The sequence below is a fragment of the Caretta caretta genome, chromosome 16 (assembly GCF_965140235.1).
Source record: "Caretta caretta isolate rCarCar2 chromosome 16, rCarCar1.hap1, whole genome shotgun sequence".
Classification (NCBI taxonomy): Eukaryota; Metazoa; Chordata; order Testudines; family Cheloniidae; genus Caretta; species Caretta caretta.
This window is the reverse complement of record NC_134221.1, coordinates 20,993,146-21,009,343: the sequence shown is the minus strand read 5'-3', so window position 1 is coordinate 21,009,343 and position 16,198 is coordinate 20,993,146. Positions and strand designations below refer to the sequence as shown.

General features: G+C 38.8%; 2 protein-coding genes and 1 long non-coding RNA gene across 8 annotated transcripts in view; 2 read left to right on the top strand and 1 right to left on the bottom strand.

Annotated features, from left to right (window-relative positions):
• The window catches only part of C5 (complement C5), a 56,139-nt gene extending 51,519 nt beyond the window's left edge, over positions 1 to 4,620 (top strand). For all 4 annotated transcript variants that reach the window (XM_075120607.1, XM_075120608.1, XM_075120609.1 and 1 more), the window contains 5 exons: positions 89 to 175; positions 551 to 640; positions 2,861 to 2,944; positions 3,676 to 3,814; positions 4,126 to 4,620. In XM_075120607.1, the coding sequence (XP_074976708.1) occupies positions 89 to 175; positions 551 to 640; positions 2,861 to 2,944; positions 3,676 to 3,814; positions 4,126 to 4,255 (530 nt within the window). In that variant the 3' untranslated portion in view covers positions 4,256 to 4,620. The remainder of the gene's footprint in view (positions 1 to 88; positions 176 to 550; positions 641 to 2,860; positions 2,945 to 3,675; positions 3,815 to 4,125) is intronic.
• A 3,543-nt stretch (positions 4,621 to 8,163) lies between these two features.
• Positions 8,164 to 16,198, bottom strand: part of LOC125623405 (uncharacterized) — a 46,559-nt gene continuing 38,524 nt past the window's right edge. Inside the window, exon 3 of the long non-coding RNA XR_007352992.2 lies at positions 8,164 to 9,342. This is a non-coding gene — a long non-coding RNA (uncharacterized LOC125623405). The remainder of the gene's footprint in view (positions 9,343 to 16,198) is intronic.
• Positions 12,565 to 16,198, top strand: part of TRAF1 (TNF receptor associated factor 1) — a 56,109-nt gene continuing 52,475 nt past the window's right edge. For all 3 annotated transcript variants that reach the window (XM_075120613.1, XM_075120612.1, XM_048822722.2), the window contains exons 1-2: positions 12,565 to 12,769; positions 13,169 to 13,482. In XM_075120613.1, coding sequence (XP_074976714.1) covers positions 13,259 to 13,482 — 224 coding nt within the window. In that variant the 5' untranslated portion in view covers positions 12,565 to 12,769; positions 13,169 to 13,258. The remainder of the gene's footprint in view (positions 12,770 to 13,168; positions 13,483 to 16,198) is intronic.

Here is a 16,198-nt window from a genome sequence, read left to right as displayed (position 1 = left end):
ACCATCTTTCTGGCTGAAGAGGTCTGGATGGTACTCTCTTGGAATTCAACTTCTACATGCATTTATTTTTTCCTATTCAATTCTGTAGATAAACAATGCACCATATTTTATAACCCTTTTGGAAATGACAAACTTCTGAGGCTGTGTGAAGGAGCTGAGTGCAAATGCATGGAAGGTAAACTTTGCGAAAAATGCCATTCTGTTGCAGTTAGTTGGAGAATACAGCTTAATGCTTTGGGATCCTTGTGGATGAGAGCACTACATAGCAGTGAAAGGAGCTATATATTCTATTTCAGAACAGCAGATGTTGCCTTTGCAATAAATTAAACATTCATTATATTCTAAACTCTAAAAAGAGATGTATAGAATTTAGCTGCACAACTCTTATTGACTTTCATTTTGTCGACTAAATGGGAATTGAGTAGCTTAGCTCTGTTGCTTCTGTGTTACAGATTGCCATGAGCAAATAGAAATTAATTATACTTTAAAAGAGGGCTTGTGCTGATGTTGCTTCCTAGCATTAACGTCATATCTCTTTCACTAAACATAGCGGAATGCAGTCAAATGCAAAAGAAATTAGATCTGACAATAACTGCTGATAGGAGGAGAGAAGCTGCATGCCAGCAAGTCATTGCATATGGTAAGATATGAATGATCAGTACATATTACTTTGAAAAACAAATGAACACTGTGTGATGAGTGATGATGTGATGCTACAGGGTGCACCTTTTTTATTTTTATATATGTTGCTTTGAGAGATGCAGCATTTTTCAATATACCTATAAGAACATTGGAGGCATGTGACTCTTGTTAACAACAACATGTACTCATAGAGATGAACATACCCCTGTTAGTGCCTGTAAATTAAAATAATTCAACCTAGACAAAGGCAATGTCTGTGGAAATTACATAGAGTTAATGGTCCCAATCTTTGAAGAGCTGCCTGTCTCTTAAGAAGATCTGAGGGCTCTCAACTCCTGCTCAAGTCAATAGGAATTGAGGCTGCTGAATACCTCTCAGGATTGGTTCCAGTACTTTATCATAGACTGTGACTGTAGGTCTACTGGAGTAAAGACAGACCTCAATATATATCTTTCACTGAGTATTCTTTAAAATCAAACACATTTTTTTCAGAATTAAAAATCAAAGCCCTTGGTTATTTTCAGCTAACTTTTGCAAAGTAAATTACCCCATTTCAGATATGTCTGCAGCGCTGAGGGTTTGTTACAGGCTGTGATAGTCTTGTTTCATTCCTGTGAAAAAGCAGCATCGCACTAGAACTGAAACTATACAACACACAGATTTCTCATTTTGCCTGCCAAACTAAGCAGGAAAGGGTGCAAGAAACCTTTCCCCGATTAAAAATGGTAATCAAAAATAGAAGCACAGTTTTACACCAATCCCAGAGGACAATGTACTCGCCCACACACATACACTGTGTTTCTCTGGGTTTTGTAAGGGTCTCTGAACAGTGATTATTTGATGTGCTGTATAATGTGTTCTAATACTTAGGCACATGTAAGGCAAGTTGTGAACAAAGCATCAGATATAATTGAGTTTCCTGTAATTTGTTGGTTAAAAGCAGATAATGTAATCCCTAACATTCTTCTCACATAGACTTTGTTTTTTTGTTGTTTGCTTTTTAAATGTTATCCCCAAAATGCAAAAAGAGGGAACATGTCCCACAGAATTATTTAAACATATTTTGTTTTTTAAAGACTTGTCAGTGTTGGGATCAGAACCATTTTAAGGATTTTGACTTTAACCATGTTTTAGGCTAGAGGCATTCTAGCATGGCTTCTGACCTGTGTGAAATTGGTATTTTTTCTGATAATATGCTAACCACACCATCCTGTCATTTACGCTCTTGCTAGACTATAGCATGGTTCTATAAGACAGTTCTCAGATTTAAAAATCCTGGCCACTTCAGTTATGGAAATCCGTGCTAGGTTGATGTTAAAATAAATATGCTTGAAGCTAGCACAGTTCTGTGCAAGTGTTAGTGAGATGTTAAATCACGTATTCTCTGTTACTGGCAAAAACAATCAGTTTTTTTCCCCAACGCTAATCCTTTGTCGTTGGATTTGAATATGCGTAAATTATTACATCAGGTCCTTTGGGTCTATATGTCTACAGAAATTTTAAATTACTTCAACTATTAGCCTAATAAAAACACTGTTGTAATGCTTGTTTGTTAATGATTGGTTAAAAATTCAGACATAGTTTTGAGTAGCCGAGGTATGAATGAATTTAGATGCAATGGAGACTTACAATCAAGTCCAGTTTTAGAGCAATGACATTGGATGAATAATACTGTGACGTGAATAGTCTAAAGAATTGCAGCATAAAAAATCTTAATTGTGACTAAAAAAGTGTGTGTGTGTGTGTGTTTGAAGTGCTTGGCATTCTTTAGTGCAAAACATGCAGTGTCCTTGTAAAGTAATAGCAGTACATTGTAATACAAAAAATAAATGAAACCCTCCTAATTAATGAATTAGGGTGCATTATATGTGTATTTGTGTTGATTTCTGGAAAATATCTAGGAACATTGAAACTACCTTTCTGGTTTATTAAGTCCATTAGCCTATCTCTGGCAGTAGCTAGTGCCAGATGCTTCAGAGGACAACCGGGAAAAACCTTGCACTTCATTGTGAAATGCTGTACGTTAGGTGTGCATCCATCCATGGACAATCAGTTGATATGCTGAAACATGAGATTTGATTAGCTTTATAAGAGTTTCAGTTTGACAAACAATACATTTTACAGATGGCCCTAATATCCATCTGTAGTATGGATGTCGTGCAAAGCAAAAGGAAGAATTCTGCCTGAAACAGTAGCAACTGTTGTTTTTTCTTTATAGTCTATAAGGTAAACATCTTGTCCTCCAGTGAAGAAGGTAGTTTTATTAAGTATACTGCAACTCTTCTGGATCTCTATAAAACAGGTGAGAGTTCTAACTGTAATGTATTTAATTATTTTGTTTACAATGAAAACTCCCTTCAGTGACCACTCAAGCAGCAGACAAAAATCAGTGCTAAGTGGTCTCCTAATAAAGGTAGAGAATAATTGTACTCTATGAATCTGAAGATTCTTGGGTTGATATTTGTAAGCTAGTGTCTTTCACCAGTTTCACTGTATTTACGCTTTTATTAAAACTGTTATTATTGCTGCTGTTTATGCGGGCACCTGTGCTGAGGATCTCACAATCTAGGCAGGCAGAACAAGCAGACAATGGTTCAAGGAAAGGAAACAATAATATTTGCTTTTATAAAGTAGAATTTGGATGCAGCAAAGTTGGCATAGATTTAGCTGAGCAATTCAGTGGGAGTTGCATGTCTTCTCATGCTTTACCATTTGCATCTGCAGTTATCTTGGTAAACACATTTGGTTTGTACAAGGCTGCTTTTGGAAGTCAGATTGCCACCTGTTTAATGTTTCTAGACTGATTCCAAAGGGCTGAAAATTCATGTTTTGATTTATCTGAATTTCCCTGTTACATAGTTAGTGGCTAATGGATGGCTTGGCTTTGCCCTCTTGTGATAAATAGTAAAACCAAATCAGTATGTTATGCCTAATTAACATGTGTGGCCCTGAAAAAATTGAAGCCAGCTGTTTTTTTAATAATTTTTTCTGTGAAATTTTCCAATGTAATAACTGCATTCCCTTCAACTCCAGGAGAGGCTTTTGCCCAAAAAAACACTGAAATCACCTTTGTTAAAAAGAAGACTTGTACTGATGTTAAACTGAATCCAGGAAATCAGTATTTGATCATGGGAAAAGAGGCCTTTCAGATAACAGTTGGTTTCAGTTTCAAGTAAGTAAATTATTAACAGAATGTGCTGAGCTCTCTCCAGAGCATGACATGCTTCATTCTCATCAAAAGTGGCAAAGTGCTTGTACAACTTTGGTCATGTCATTTATTGTAATTGATTCAATATTTTGAGGACTTGTTTAATCCATTTTGTGTTACCCATTGTTTTTATGCTAATACACTTCTTCAGCTGTCCACATTTAAAACAGAGGAAAATAAGCACAAAGGAATCCATTTAATATTAGAATTTTCTCTTGTTTTTATCTTTTTTTCACTGCTTATGTACTAATGAGCTTTCTCTTTTGTCTGTGTAGATACCAGTATCCATTAGACTCTGTGACTTGGATTGAGTGGTGGCCTTCAAATACAGCTTGTGCATCTTGTAAAAAGTTTGTAGATACAATGGAAGAATTTTCTGAAGAGCTCTTTCTCAATGGCTGTTAACTTCCTTGGGAGAATTCTGCTGAGTAAAAATTGCATATTGTCTCACTAAAAAAATGTATTCTTAGCTGCTTAGTAATTCTTTCCAAACTTTAACATTCTTAGGTAGGTTGACTTGGAATGTTTCATTTACGTATATTTAACAGCATCTGTTTTTATAAGATAATTATTTTAGAATTGTAACTTTTTGCATTGACGCTAGGGTGGGACAGGGAAAGTTTTCCAGAAATACTGCAAGGACATTTTAAAGTCAGATGAAATTAAATGGAACACCATTTTTAAAAAAAGAAATAGAGAAATATTGCCTTGTGCCAAAACAGTTGGACCCACTGAAATGCAATATCTTATTAAAACATATCCTTCCTCAATTTTATTTTCCTTGTATTTTTGTTTATCAGGTACTGTTCTTATAACTGTATTTTTCTTCATTTATATTCTGTCATACAAATTGATACTAAAATATACAGTGCTACATCTCACACAATCTCTTTTTATGGGATAAAATTATTTAAAATGGGTTTACGTTTTAAATTAAACATATTTCTATCTAACCTCTCTGTCTGCTGAGGTTTTATAGCAGGTCCCACACCATACTATCTAAGTACCTAGGGTAAGTTCCTCACCCCTGCATCAGCCTCAGTATGCTAGGGGAAGTGTAAAGGGGCTCTAAAAGCCCTGGATCCTGCCAGGGAAGATTCTCCTGGTGTAGGAACAGTGGAAGACATGTCATAAGGCTGTTCAAAATATGCTGCAGACTGCCCAAGCCCTCTGAGCAGCCCAGAATCAGGATGCAACCACCTTAATTACCCCTCCCCCGTCCTGTAAATTCTGTACTGCACCTCTTAGTTGGAACAGAGAATCTCACTCGCAGTATCTAGGACCTAGCTCAGCAAATGAGTGGCACATTCTCTGCTGAATGGTTAGTAACAGTTAAGGTTTTCCAGATGGTCAGATAGGGAGTAACTGGAAAATTTTGAAATCACGAACCAGAAAGTTGTGAAAATTAATGCTTGAGGAACATGAGTTTATATAGAAGCATCAAAATTTGTAAATAACAAAAAATGTGTTTACATATCAGAAAGCTAAGTGGCATAATGGCCTTTTAATTTGAGAGAGACTGTCATGTTTTAATTGTATGTAACAGTATTTGATATTGGGCTTTATTTTTCAAGTAAACAATCCTTATCAGGATTTGTTAATTTAATAAATTATATCATGTCTGTTAGCCTGAAGGCTCATAAAATGCTTTTGCACAATATCTGCGTGTGTATATATAGGAATCATTTCACCAAACACTGAATTGCAGATATCTCTTGCATGGAATACAGCTGTTTTTTTAACAGTGCACTGCAAAACATATAACAGGAAGTGAAGAAGACAATATTCAACTGAAATATTTACTGTTAGTGGAATAAGCATTATATTTGAAATATGAAGTGCAGGCTCTCTAGAGCTTTAGGTACAAATCTGGGAAGGAATAACTTAACTCTTTATCCTTTTGAGGAATATAAACTGAATTCCATGCCATTTACTGTTTGAAAATCTTTCATACAAATGGTCGACGTGAACATTCAGTATTCTGTTTACACCTTTTGTAGGAGTAATAGTTAACATGCTGTCCTTGGTCAAAATGTTCCCCACACCACTGTTGTGCTGTATGGTGTGCGTGTACCAATAGTTCATCCAACTGCAACAATGCACCTGAAAGGTGACTGGCTGCATTTCAGTTGTGAAGTCAAGCCAAGTCAAGCATCATGCTATCGTCCCATATCATTATTGTCAGTGTGCTTCAAGGCACTGGAGCGCTTGGTCCTACAGCACATATTACCCATACATGGAGAGAATTCTGCGCCCTGACCAAGCCAGCTTTCACCGAGGCCGTAGCACATGCGACCAAGTACTCGCGCTGACCACATTTATTGAAAATGGCTTCCAGAGAAACTTGAAAACGGGCACTGTTTTCATTGATCTAACAGCAGTGTACGATATGGTATGGCACACTGGCCTGCTCGTGAAGGTATCACGGGTCCTATTACCTTGGGTCACAGGTGTTGTTGAACTGTTCCTCCGCGATAGGCAGTTCAGAGTCCATATGGGGTAGAAGACAAGTGCTTGGAGACAACAGAGCAATGGATTAACCCAGGGCTCTCTGCTTTCTCCAAACCAGTTCAACCTTTACGTCAATGACCTGCCAGCAACAGTCATGAGAGTTCACTTACGCAGACGACATCTGTTGCGGTACCCAGGCATGGACGTTTCACGAGCTTGGTGCCACCTTAAACCGGGACATGATAAAGTTAGCTGACTTCTGTAAGACTTGGCACCTCCAGCCAAGCGTCATAAAAACAGTCTCCAGTTTGTTCCATCTTCACCACACCAGTGCAACCCAAGAACTGAATGTTTATCTGAATGGTCAGAAGGTGAGGCGTGAAGTAGAACCAGTCTGAACTTAGACCTCACACTGAGTTATCATGCCCACCTGAAGAAGACAGCAGCTGACGTTAAGACACATAACAACTTTCCTAGCAAATTGGCAGGTTCGTCATGGGGTACTTGTGCTCCAACTTTGCGGATGTCAGCTCTTGCCACCTCGTATTCGGTGGCGGAGTACTGTGCACCAGTTTGGAGTCGATGGTCACACACCAAACTGGTGGATATGTAGTTACATGCCACCATGCACATCATCTCTGGCACCCTGCGTCTGACGCCACTCCCATGGCTCCCAGTTCTGAGCAATATCGCTCCTCCTCATATCAGACGAGTTACTGGAGAAAGTACGCGCCAACCCGAGCCTGCCGCTGCACAATGACCTTTTTAAACCACCAGCTGCATGTTTGCCGTCACTTCACCAATTATGGTCTCATCCGCCACGCCAGGATGTTAGGGCGGAAACACTCTGGCGAGAGGAATGGATATCTGTTATAATCCCCAACCAGTCCCTTGTCGCCGACCCCACAATTTGTCCACCTGGTTTTGACCTGTACCGTCGCCAATGGTCCCTGTTGAACATGTTCTGAATCGGGAAAGGTCTCTGTGCAGCCAACCAGTATCACTGGGGCCTTCGTGACTGCCCTTTGTGCAGCTGCGGCATGACACAGACAGTGACACACGTTGTCGATGAATGCTTGCTGATTAGGTTCAGCAGTGGCCACCTCATGCCACTGAAGATGTGTAGTGACTATACTGTAGTTTGTAAAGCACTTTAGGATCTTTGCAAATGACGGGGGCTCTGTAAAATGTCATTGTTAGCAAGCAGATTTGTGTGTCATGTTTTGTTAGACGCTTTTTGAATCTGCACAGCTAGTTATTATTTCTTATCTGGAAAGTGTTGACAGCGTGTTCAGCATTGTACAGGTCACTGAAGAATTCACAGACCCGTCCAAGAAGCATAACACATTTTTTAAAACAGCAGCAGCCAGTAGGATTTGGACATGACAGAAACACCTGCAGCATGTGTGATGTGTCATGCGGCTTTTTTCTAATATGTTTTTGTTCATGCTGTGGGTGTGCTACAAGATGAGAGCTATTTTTGATTAAAACAGCCTCACACATTATTAACTCTCATTTTACTTTTCCACTCTAATACTAACAGTATAAAAAGCTCTCAAGGGGCTAAATCAATTAACCTTTGAATATTTTGTCAAGCCTGTTCTGTGTATAAAAAGAAAGTAGGCAGTCTGCAACCTGGTTTTCTTGCTTACTTTAAACAGATGAGTATTGATCATGGATATCTTCAGATATTCAGTTATCCCTATATATGCACAAACCCAAATCAGGCTCTGAAATACTGAGTAAGAAAATCAATGTGCTCATGTTTATAGGTAAAAACAACAAGGAGTCCTTGTGGCACATTAGAGACTAACAAATTTATTTGGGCATAAGCTTTCGTGGGCTAGAACACACTACATCAGATGCATGATTGTTTTTGCTGATACAGACTAACAGGGCTATCACTCTGAAACCTGTCTCCATGTTTATAGGTGTTACATTTAAAATAACAGCAAACTAATATAGAGAAAAATAGTACTTTCAAAAAATCGGAGTTGCCCATTATATTTCTGAGTAGTCTTCTCAATAAAATGTGGCTTTTTTTATTCTGAGCATTAAAATACTGTTTAGGTTATTAACCATAATCCCGTATCAGATTTTATAGTTGATATGCACTCAAAGAAGAATGCTTGGGACAAGAAAGGTCTCTTCGTGGTTTGGTATTGTGCCTAGTACAAGGATTAAAAGAAAGCAGTGCAAAACAAAGGCAAAAAAGTAGGCATGCTGCTTGTAATGAAAAAACAAACATGTGATGTAGGGGAATCCCACTTAGCGAGAAATTGAACTTAGTGTTTCCTCTTGCTGGTGATAGGCTTAGAATTTTAAGTTCTTAACCCGTTTGGTAAGTTGTCCTTAAACATTATTATTTATTATATATAGATCTTTCAACCACTTCTTACATTATTCTTTTCTTCTTGCATATCATATTTCTTCTGATGGTGCTGATTATATTTTCAATTTGTGGGGAGAGTCAGGGGAACAATCTGTATTTTAAAATTAGGAAAAACATTACCTACAGCTTGTATTTAAACAGAGCAGATTTTGTGTTAGGTATTATTAATCCTTACTGGACATTTTTTCAACAATTGTGTTTATATATTTCCTAGCACGATAACAGCATTGATTAAATAACAATAACAAAATTTAGAACTCCTGCTGAATTAAATTTTACTGATGTACTTGAACAGAGAAAAGAATGAATCAGTGTACTCCTGAGGGTGGATCCTTGATTGTAGAAATGTTGCAGATCCTGTATACCTGGGTCACTCTTTGGAGAGACGCAGCCAATTGCTTTTTTCTCAGCTATGTGTGGTTGGCTTTTTTTTTAAAAAAACATTTTTCTCTTTTTACTTTTGAAAAATATTGATTTCTCCTGAGTTCCTCTGTTCTACTGAAGAAACATGTTGCAATTTTTTTGTTTATTCACCAGTGTCTGTGGCAGTGTCCAAAAGAATGTGTACAGCTTCTGAATTACGGCTTCTTTGCATGTTGCAGTAGCAGAAACAGCAGAGGGAGCAGAAGGACATTATTTTGTGCCGGTCCTGTAAAAATAGCAGTTAATACTTTGAGAAAAAATATTCCTCAAAACAGAAGGATTTTTTAAAACATACGAATATTGAGACTCCTGGGATCATTGCCTGCCAGACTGCAAAGGTGGTGGGTTTTTTGTTTGTTTCAATGGTACAGTGCTAGATCCTTCAAATTTCACCTTTCCTGCATGGGGGATCTTTTTTTTTTTTTTTTTTTACTGCAAGACCTCCATGTTATTTAATGGCTAAGTGCAGTGATACTTCAGCCTGTGGCCCCAGGAGCCACAAGTGGCTCTTCAATGTGTCTCCTGTGGCTCTTTGCAACACATGATATTAAAACGCTGTGTGATTGGTTAATAATTAAATCAGGATGCTTTTACTATGTTATTAACTAATTGTAGTTGATAAAATAATAATACTTAGAATAACCAAGAAAACATATATAAAATAGTAAATGAAACAATGAATTCTCACTACTCTGGCTCTTTTGGGTAATGATGATTGCTAATTTGGCTCCTGAACCTCTGTGGTCTGAGTATCATTGGCCTAGTGGATACAGCACTGCACTGGGACTTAGGTGACCTGGATTCTATTCTTGGCTTTGCCACTGACTTGCTGGGTCACCTTGGACATGTTATTTCACCTCTCTGAACCTCAGTGTCTCCCTTTGTAAAATGGGGATAATGATACTGACTTCCTTTGTAAAACTCTGTGATCTACTGATGAAAAGCTGTATAGAATGTAGGTGTTATTCCTCAAGGCAGGATATCCCGTGGTGGATGGGTCAGATTTTAGATCTAAATTACTTGGCAGTGAATTTTTTTAACACTATCCAAAGGAACTATAATTGTATGTTAAAGTAATGGGCAAGAGAGTGGCCAAGCCCTATATAGGGTGCAAAGAGCTTTCTAATGGCTGTCGTAGTCTCGAGTGTAAGTGCTGCTGCCAATCAATCGGGAAACTGCACCCTGTCCAACGATGGCATAACTACTATGCTCCTCACTGAGGCTCGGTGCCTTGGAACTCCTCATTGGTGCACCTGCCCATCACTCCCTGATTCGGCTCCCTTGTGCTGAAACAGTTTACCCAATTGCAACTTAAAACCACAAAACCCGGGAAATTTAAAATTAAGGCTGAAAAAGTCCCAGATGTCTTTACTTAATCCTTTTATGAGCAGGTGTTGCAGAAGTCTTGAGCACTGGGTAATATTCCTGGTTGTAAGTATTGCTTGAGCTGGGCATGATGCGTGATTTAAAGCATGGTCTATCAGTAGTTTTCCTCTTTCATCTTAGAGTTTCCTGGCTTTTGTGGGTTTAGCACAGACACTTAATGATATTTCAGCAAATTAGGTTGTTCTGTGGTTTTAATTTTATACAAAGTCAGCTCACTTCAAAAGCCTTTTACTGCTATGTACATCCTGCCAATAACAGCAATGTGAATTTGTCAAAATTGCTGGTCTTGCAGTAAAAAAAATTGACCGAAAACCCACAGAGGTCTTGATCGGTGGTACAACAGTGCCTAGAGCTTTGGATAATACCTTATTGACTTGAATTGAGCTATATTGATTTATACCAGTTGAGGATTTGGCCCTTAATATTTATAGCTGGATGGGGTAATAAGGATCATATTCTCAAAAAACACATGAAGCCTTTATATTTAGAAAATAAGAATGAATGGTGTAACATTCTTACAAAAGGGAGTGTGTGAACCTAGAAAAGTAGCTGGCAAGGAAAATGACACCTGAAATGATATCAACTGTCTGAGATAGATATAGGAACTGAGAAACAGTCAAACAAAATCCAGAGCAGTGGAAGTGCAGCCCGCTGCTAAAACTGAAGGAGCCACCTTATGAGTCTTTAGTTTTGCTTTTTGCTATTCTGCCCGAGGGGCTCATGCCCTCCAAGGCTATCACTGGAGGAGTTATATTGAAGAAGAATCCTGAGCCAGACGTAGGGTATGTCTACTCTTCAATTAAACATCTGCAGCTGCCCCGTGTCAGCTGACAGGCTCAGGCTGCAGGACTGTAAAATTGTGCTTGACATTCGGGCTCGAGCTGGAGTCCAAGCTCTGAGACCCTGTGAGGGGGGAGGGTCCCAGAGCCTGGGCTCCAGCCCAAGCCCCGACATCTACACTGCAATTTTACAGCCCCGCAGCCTGACCCCCACGAGCCAGAGTCAGCTGACGGGCCAGCCATGGGTGTTTACGTGCTGCGTAGACATACCCTTAAAGGCTTGTCTGAGGCTCTAGTCTCTACAGTCAGCAAGTTTATAGGGTGAGATGCCAATGTGTAAATGCTGAGCGTAGCTCTTTCTGTAACTGTGGTGTTTGTTGTTTAGAAGTGCTGTCACCACTTAGACAATGTTCATTCTGGAGTTTCTGGCTTCTCTACTGGTGAAAATGTCTTTTCTTTATAAAATGAATACCACTAATAATAATCCTTATAGAAGACTTCTCATCCATAGGTGTCAAAGCACTTTGCAAAGGTAGGTGAGCATTATCAATCCCATTTAACACCTGAGGAAACTGAGCACTAGGGGTCAGATTCTGAAAGGCATTCAGGTGCCTAAAAATGCAGATGCCTAATGGGATTTTAAAAAGTGTCCAGATGCTTAATTCCCATTAAAATCAATGGGAGATAAGTGTCTAGACTCCTATCTGCATCTTTAGGCACTTAAACACTTTTTTAAAAATCTGACTTGAGGAGATGAAGTAATTTACAAAAGGTCAAGGAATAAGTGTGTGGTAGAACTGGGAACACAATCCCCTTCTGATTTCCACCCTTGTACTCTATCCATTAAACCTCAGAGCTGTATCCCTTCATTTTAAAAAATATTAATAAAAGGGCACTGTTGGATTGCAAATAAAAATTGTAAAATCATGACCTGTATTATGAAATAATTTAGATGATTAAGAATGAAAAAATGAAAGCATTTACTTTTTCTTCATTCCTGTTGATTTGTTTATTTGTAGCATGCTGTTCCGCCCATAGAATAGACCAGACAAATCCATTTCACTTTCTGAATGGTCATGCATTAAAATAATGCACATTTTTCATTGGTTGAAATTTTAAAAAAAAGGGAAATATTTCTATTGATTTTTAGATTTTGTGAAATCTTATCTTTATAAAAGTGAAATTTGGGTCCTAAATCAACATGATGCTGCCCCTTTCACAAGGAAAACATTTTTTTAAGCTTTGTTCTTACCCAACTATGTCTCTTCTTTATTCTTTTAGCATGACGTAGGGCTTGTCTACACTACCCGCCTGATCGGCGGGCAGCGATCGATCCAACAGGGGTCAATTTATTGTGTCCAGTAGAGAAGCGATAAATCGACCACTGAGTGCTCTACCGTCGACTCTGGTACTCCATCAGAATGAGAAGCGTAAGCGGAGTCATTGGGAGAATGTCAACTGTCGACTTACTGCAGTGAAGACACCGCGGTAAGTAGATATAAGTACGTTGACTTCAGCTACGCTATTCACATAGCTGAAGTTGCGTATCTTAGATCGACCCTGCACGGTAGTGTAGACAAGCCCTGAGGAGTGAAAAGTGTTTCACACCTCAGTTTTGGTCAAAATAGTACAGCAGCCTTATCCATGGTAAAATTCCACAGTATATTATTGATTTTTCCAAATATATCTTATACTTAAATGGCCCATTATCAAATTAGTTTAGATAATCAGGCTCCCACTGTAATCCAGAAATATTTTCTCCTCTCTGAGTGCTTATACTTTAGATTGATTGATTGACTGACTGCAGTTCATCATTACAATAAGGAATTCAGAGGGGGAAAAACACCCCCAAAACACACTTTCATGTATTCTTTTCTGCATTCTCAGAATTATTACGTACGAGTCTGAAGTTTTTAGATGGAAGTTTGTATACGAATAATGGGAACAGCTTTAGACTGAAGCCTTTAGACCATCTTCATGGCAGAACACACTGTAGAGCCCCAGCATTTGGAGGATTTCGCATCAGGAATTGATACATCGGCTATGAGTAGCTCACCTGCTTCTGGAGAGGCTCTGGAGAAGTATATGGCTGATGTTTCCTCTAAATATATTTGTCCTCTATGCAAAATGTTTCTGGAGAATCCAGCACAGGTGCCATGTGGTCACAGCTACTGCATGTCCTGCGTTGAATGGTTATTAAGGTAATCCTATTATACTGAACGTAGTAACTGCAATTAGGTAGTGTCACTATGGCCCTCATGAGCAAAACTGACCTGGAACTAGATCCAATATCTGCAAAACTGTCTGAAAAAAAGATGTGATATCAGAGCCCTGTCATACAAATCTCATCTCATTGAAGTGATCCTTATACTTGAGAACTACTCATGTGAGTGAGAGTTATGGGTTGGTTATGGTTATGTTGGTAGTTTTTTTTCTTAAGATACCACTTTATATTTCTCAGCATCCCGTAAGGGGTTAGATGATGCCATGCTTTGAACTGGATATTGATTCAGGATGGGATTTTGACAATTGTCCAGATGATTTAGGAGCACAACTTCCATTGGCTTTCATTCAGGCTGACAGCCAATGAGACTTGAGTATTTTTCAAAATCTCAGCCTACATAAATATTGAATAGAGTATTTTAATACAATCTTCATGTGTACAAATTATTATAGAAGATTGTGGGGTTTTAATATTACTTTTTATTTTTGAGGTCCATACTTGGAGAGAGGGAAAGAGAATGAATATTGTATTTTAAATTTTTTACATCTCGGGAATTGGTATTTACATAAATATGATTAAAATATCTCATTAGTATGAAGCAAAGACCATGACTTGATCAAGACTGGGGATTTTTCTTTTTTAATTTCTATTTACATGAAAAATTGCATCATTATCTATACTTCTTTCCAAAGCAAATATTCCTGTTTGATTAGATTGCAGCCCCAGTTTTCAAATATGACCACCTCACTAGAATGTCCAAAATATAGAATTTTTGTTACTCAAAGCCTAAATATATGGCTTCTCACAATATCGCATTCCCCTTATTTCCTTGTTGTTTTTCACTGTCCCATTTAAGTCAGTCTCGTTTTAAATTGTTCACTGTCTGATTACAGGTTATAGAATGCAAAGATGTCATTTTGTTTTGGCAGTCAGGTTCAGTCTTGGGATGGTGCTGTAGAAAGGGGCCTCAAACACAGTTCAAATTTGGACAAAGTTGGCATGTGTGTTTGGATCTAGGGTTTCAATTCTAATTCTGTCTAATAACAATAGTAAACCAGTGATTTATATAAGGGAAGAGGTGGGGATTAAGGGGAGCCAGAGAAAATCTTTCTCCGCCCCACCCCCTCACCACCCAGTATCTGTTTTCTGGCCAGAGAATGCAATTAAAATGAAGAATATATAGGACAGCATGCTCTGTGCCCCCAGTTTCCCTTTTGGTTACACAGGTACAATCCCACTGACTTCATGTGATCTATGTGAAATTCACTGGGGCGGGTAAGGGGAAGTCATATACAGCTCTTATTTCCATGCCTTGCATTGTCATTTGCTGAATATATTTAACTCATTCTGCAGCTTTAAGAGCTGTATATGACTTCCCCTCACCCGCCCCTGTGAATTTCACATAGATCACATGAAGTCAGTGGGATTGTACCTGTGTAACCAAAAGGGAAACTGGATCCAAAGAGCATGCTGTACTATATATTCTTCATTTTAATTGCATTGGCATCTTTTTCAGAGAGACAGAAACATTGTGAAGATTCCACGATGGGTCAGGTTCAGTCTCTTAGAGGAGCTCGATTGTGTTGTTTGAAATGGCAAAAATGGCCTCAAAAAGGATAACTGCAGTTTTCAAAGCCTTGTTATAGGTGGGAAAACTTTTCTCAGAAACCTCCAAGCAAACACCAGAACTCTGAAAAGGAGGATCAGGGGCTCTTAGAACCCAAGTATTAATTTATCAGGTGGTCTTGTAAATGATAGTGACAACAGGACACATAACCAATCAACAATGAACTGAAAGGTGATCATTGACTTGCGTATGAGGCGATTCTGTTGTACAGGATACAGTTTTCCAACCTTCTCATGTTTCTATGTCTCATGGTGGACACCACAGGGGTCAGAAAATTCGTGATACAGCTTATTAATTTCTGCTCAGCATGGCTAGAACCCAAATCTGGAATGGCCATGAAAAACCTGGTTTGTTAGCTGCCTGCTAAATCTGGTATAATTTATGGCTTCTTGGCACCACCAAGGGTGTGAATGCTTAGACAGCAGTCCAGACTTCTGTAGGCATAAGTGGAGATATTCTGGTCATGAAGAATGAGAAACTTATTCTTCAGCATCTCTGCTGCACATAAAATCACAGACACTTTTTTGGCCCAGGGGGAGCTGTTTAGTGATTTGTTTTTAATGCCTTGCTTTCTGAGCAAAGACAAGATATTTTTCCTTCTTAAGAAAGTTTGATGGTACTTTTGTGGGAGACCCAAGAAAAGGAAAGGATGACTAGAGTCTCATCTTCCCACGTGTCCCATATGCATACCCATGCCAACCCTTACCTTGGGGAATTGAAAGGTTGAATGGACTAGTAATAGAAGATTTCACCTCTGGGTCACCCTTCATATCCAGGCTGGTAGTTATCAAATGCATTTATCATGTAATGGCTGCTTGATGGTGTGCAAAACAAGTTTGGGACTCCGTCCAGTTTCCAGACAGATGTCCACATTCTAAAAACCACTATCAGAACTGACATTAAATGGCCTCCTTCTCAGTCTCGGCAGAGAGGCTGGGATTGAAGAGGCACGAAGGCAGCCTGACTCCGCACCCCAGAGGTTATCCCTTTGTGCTAGGATAGACTCATATTTGCATGACTGTGTGGAGAACGTTGTAGTGCCCATGCTATCCCTGTTCTATGATAA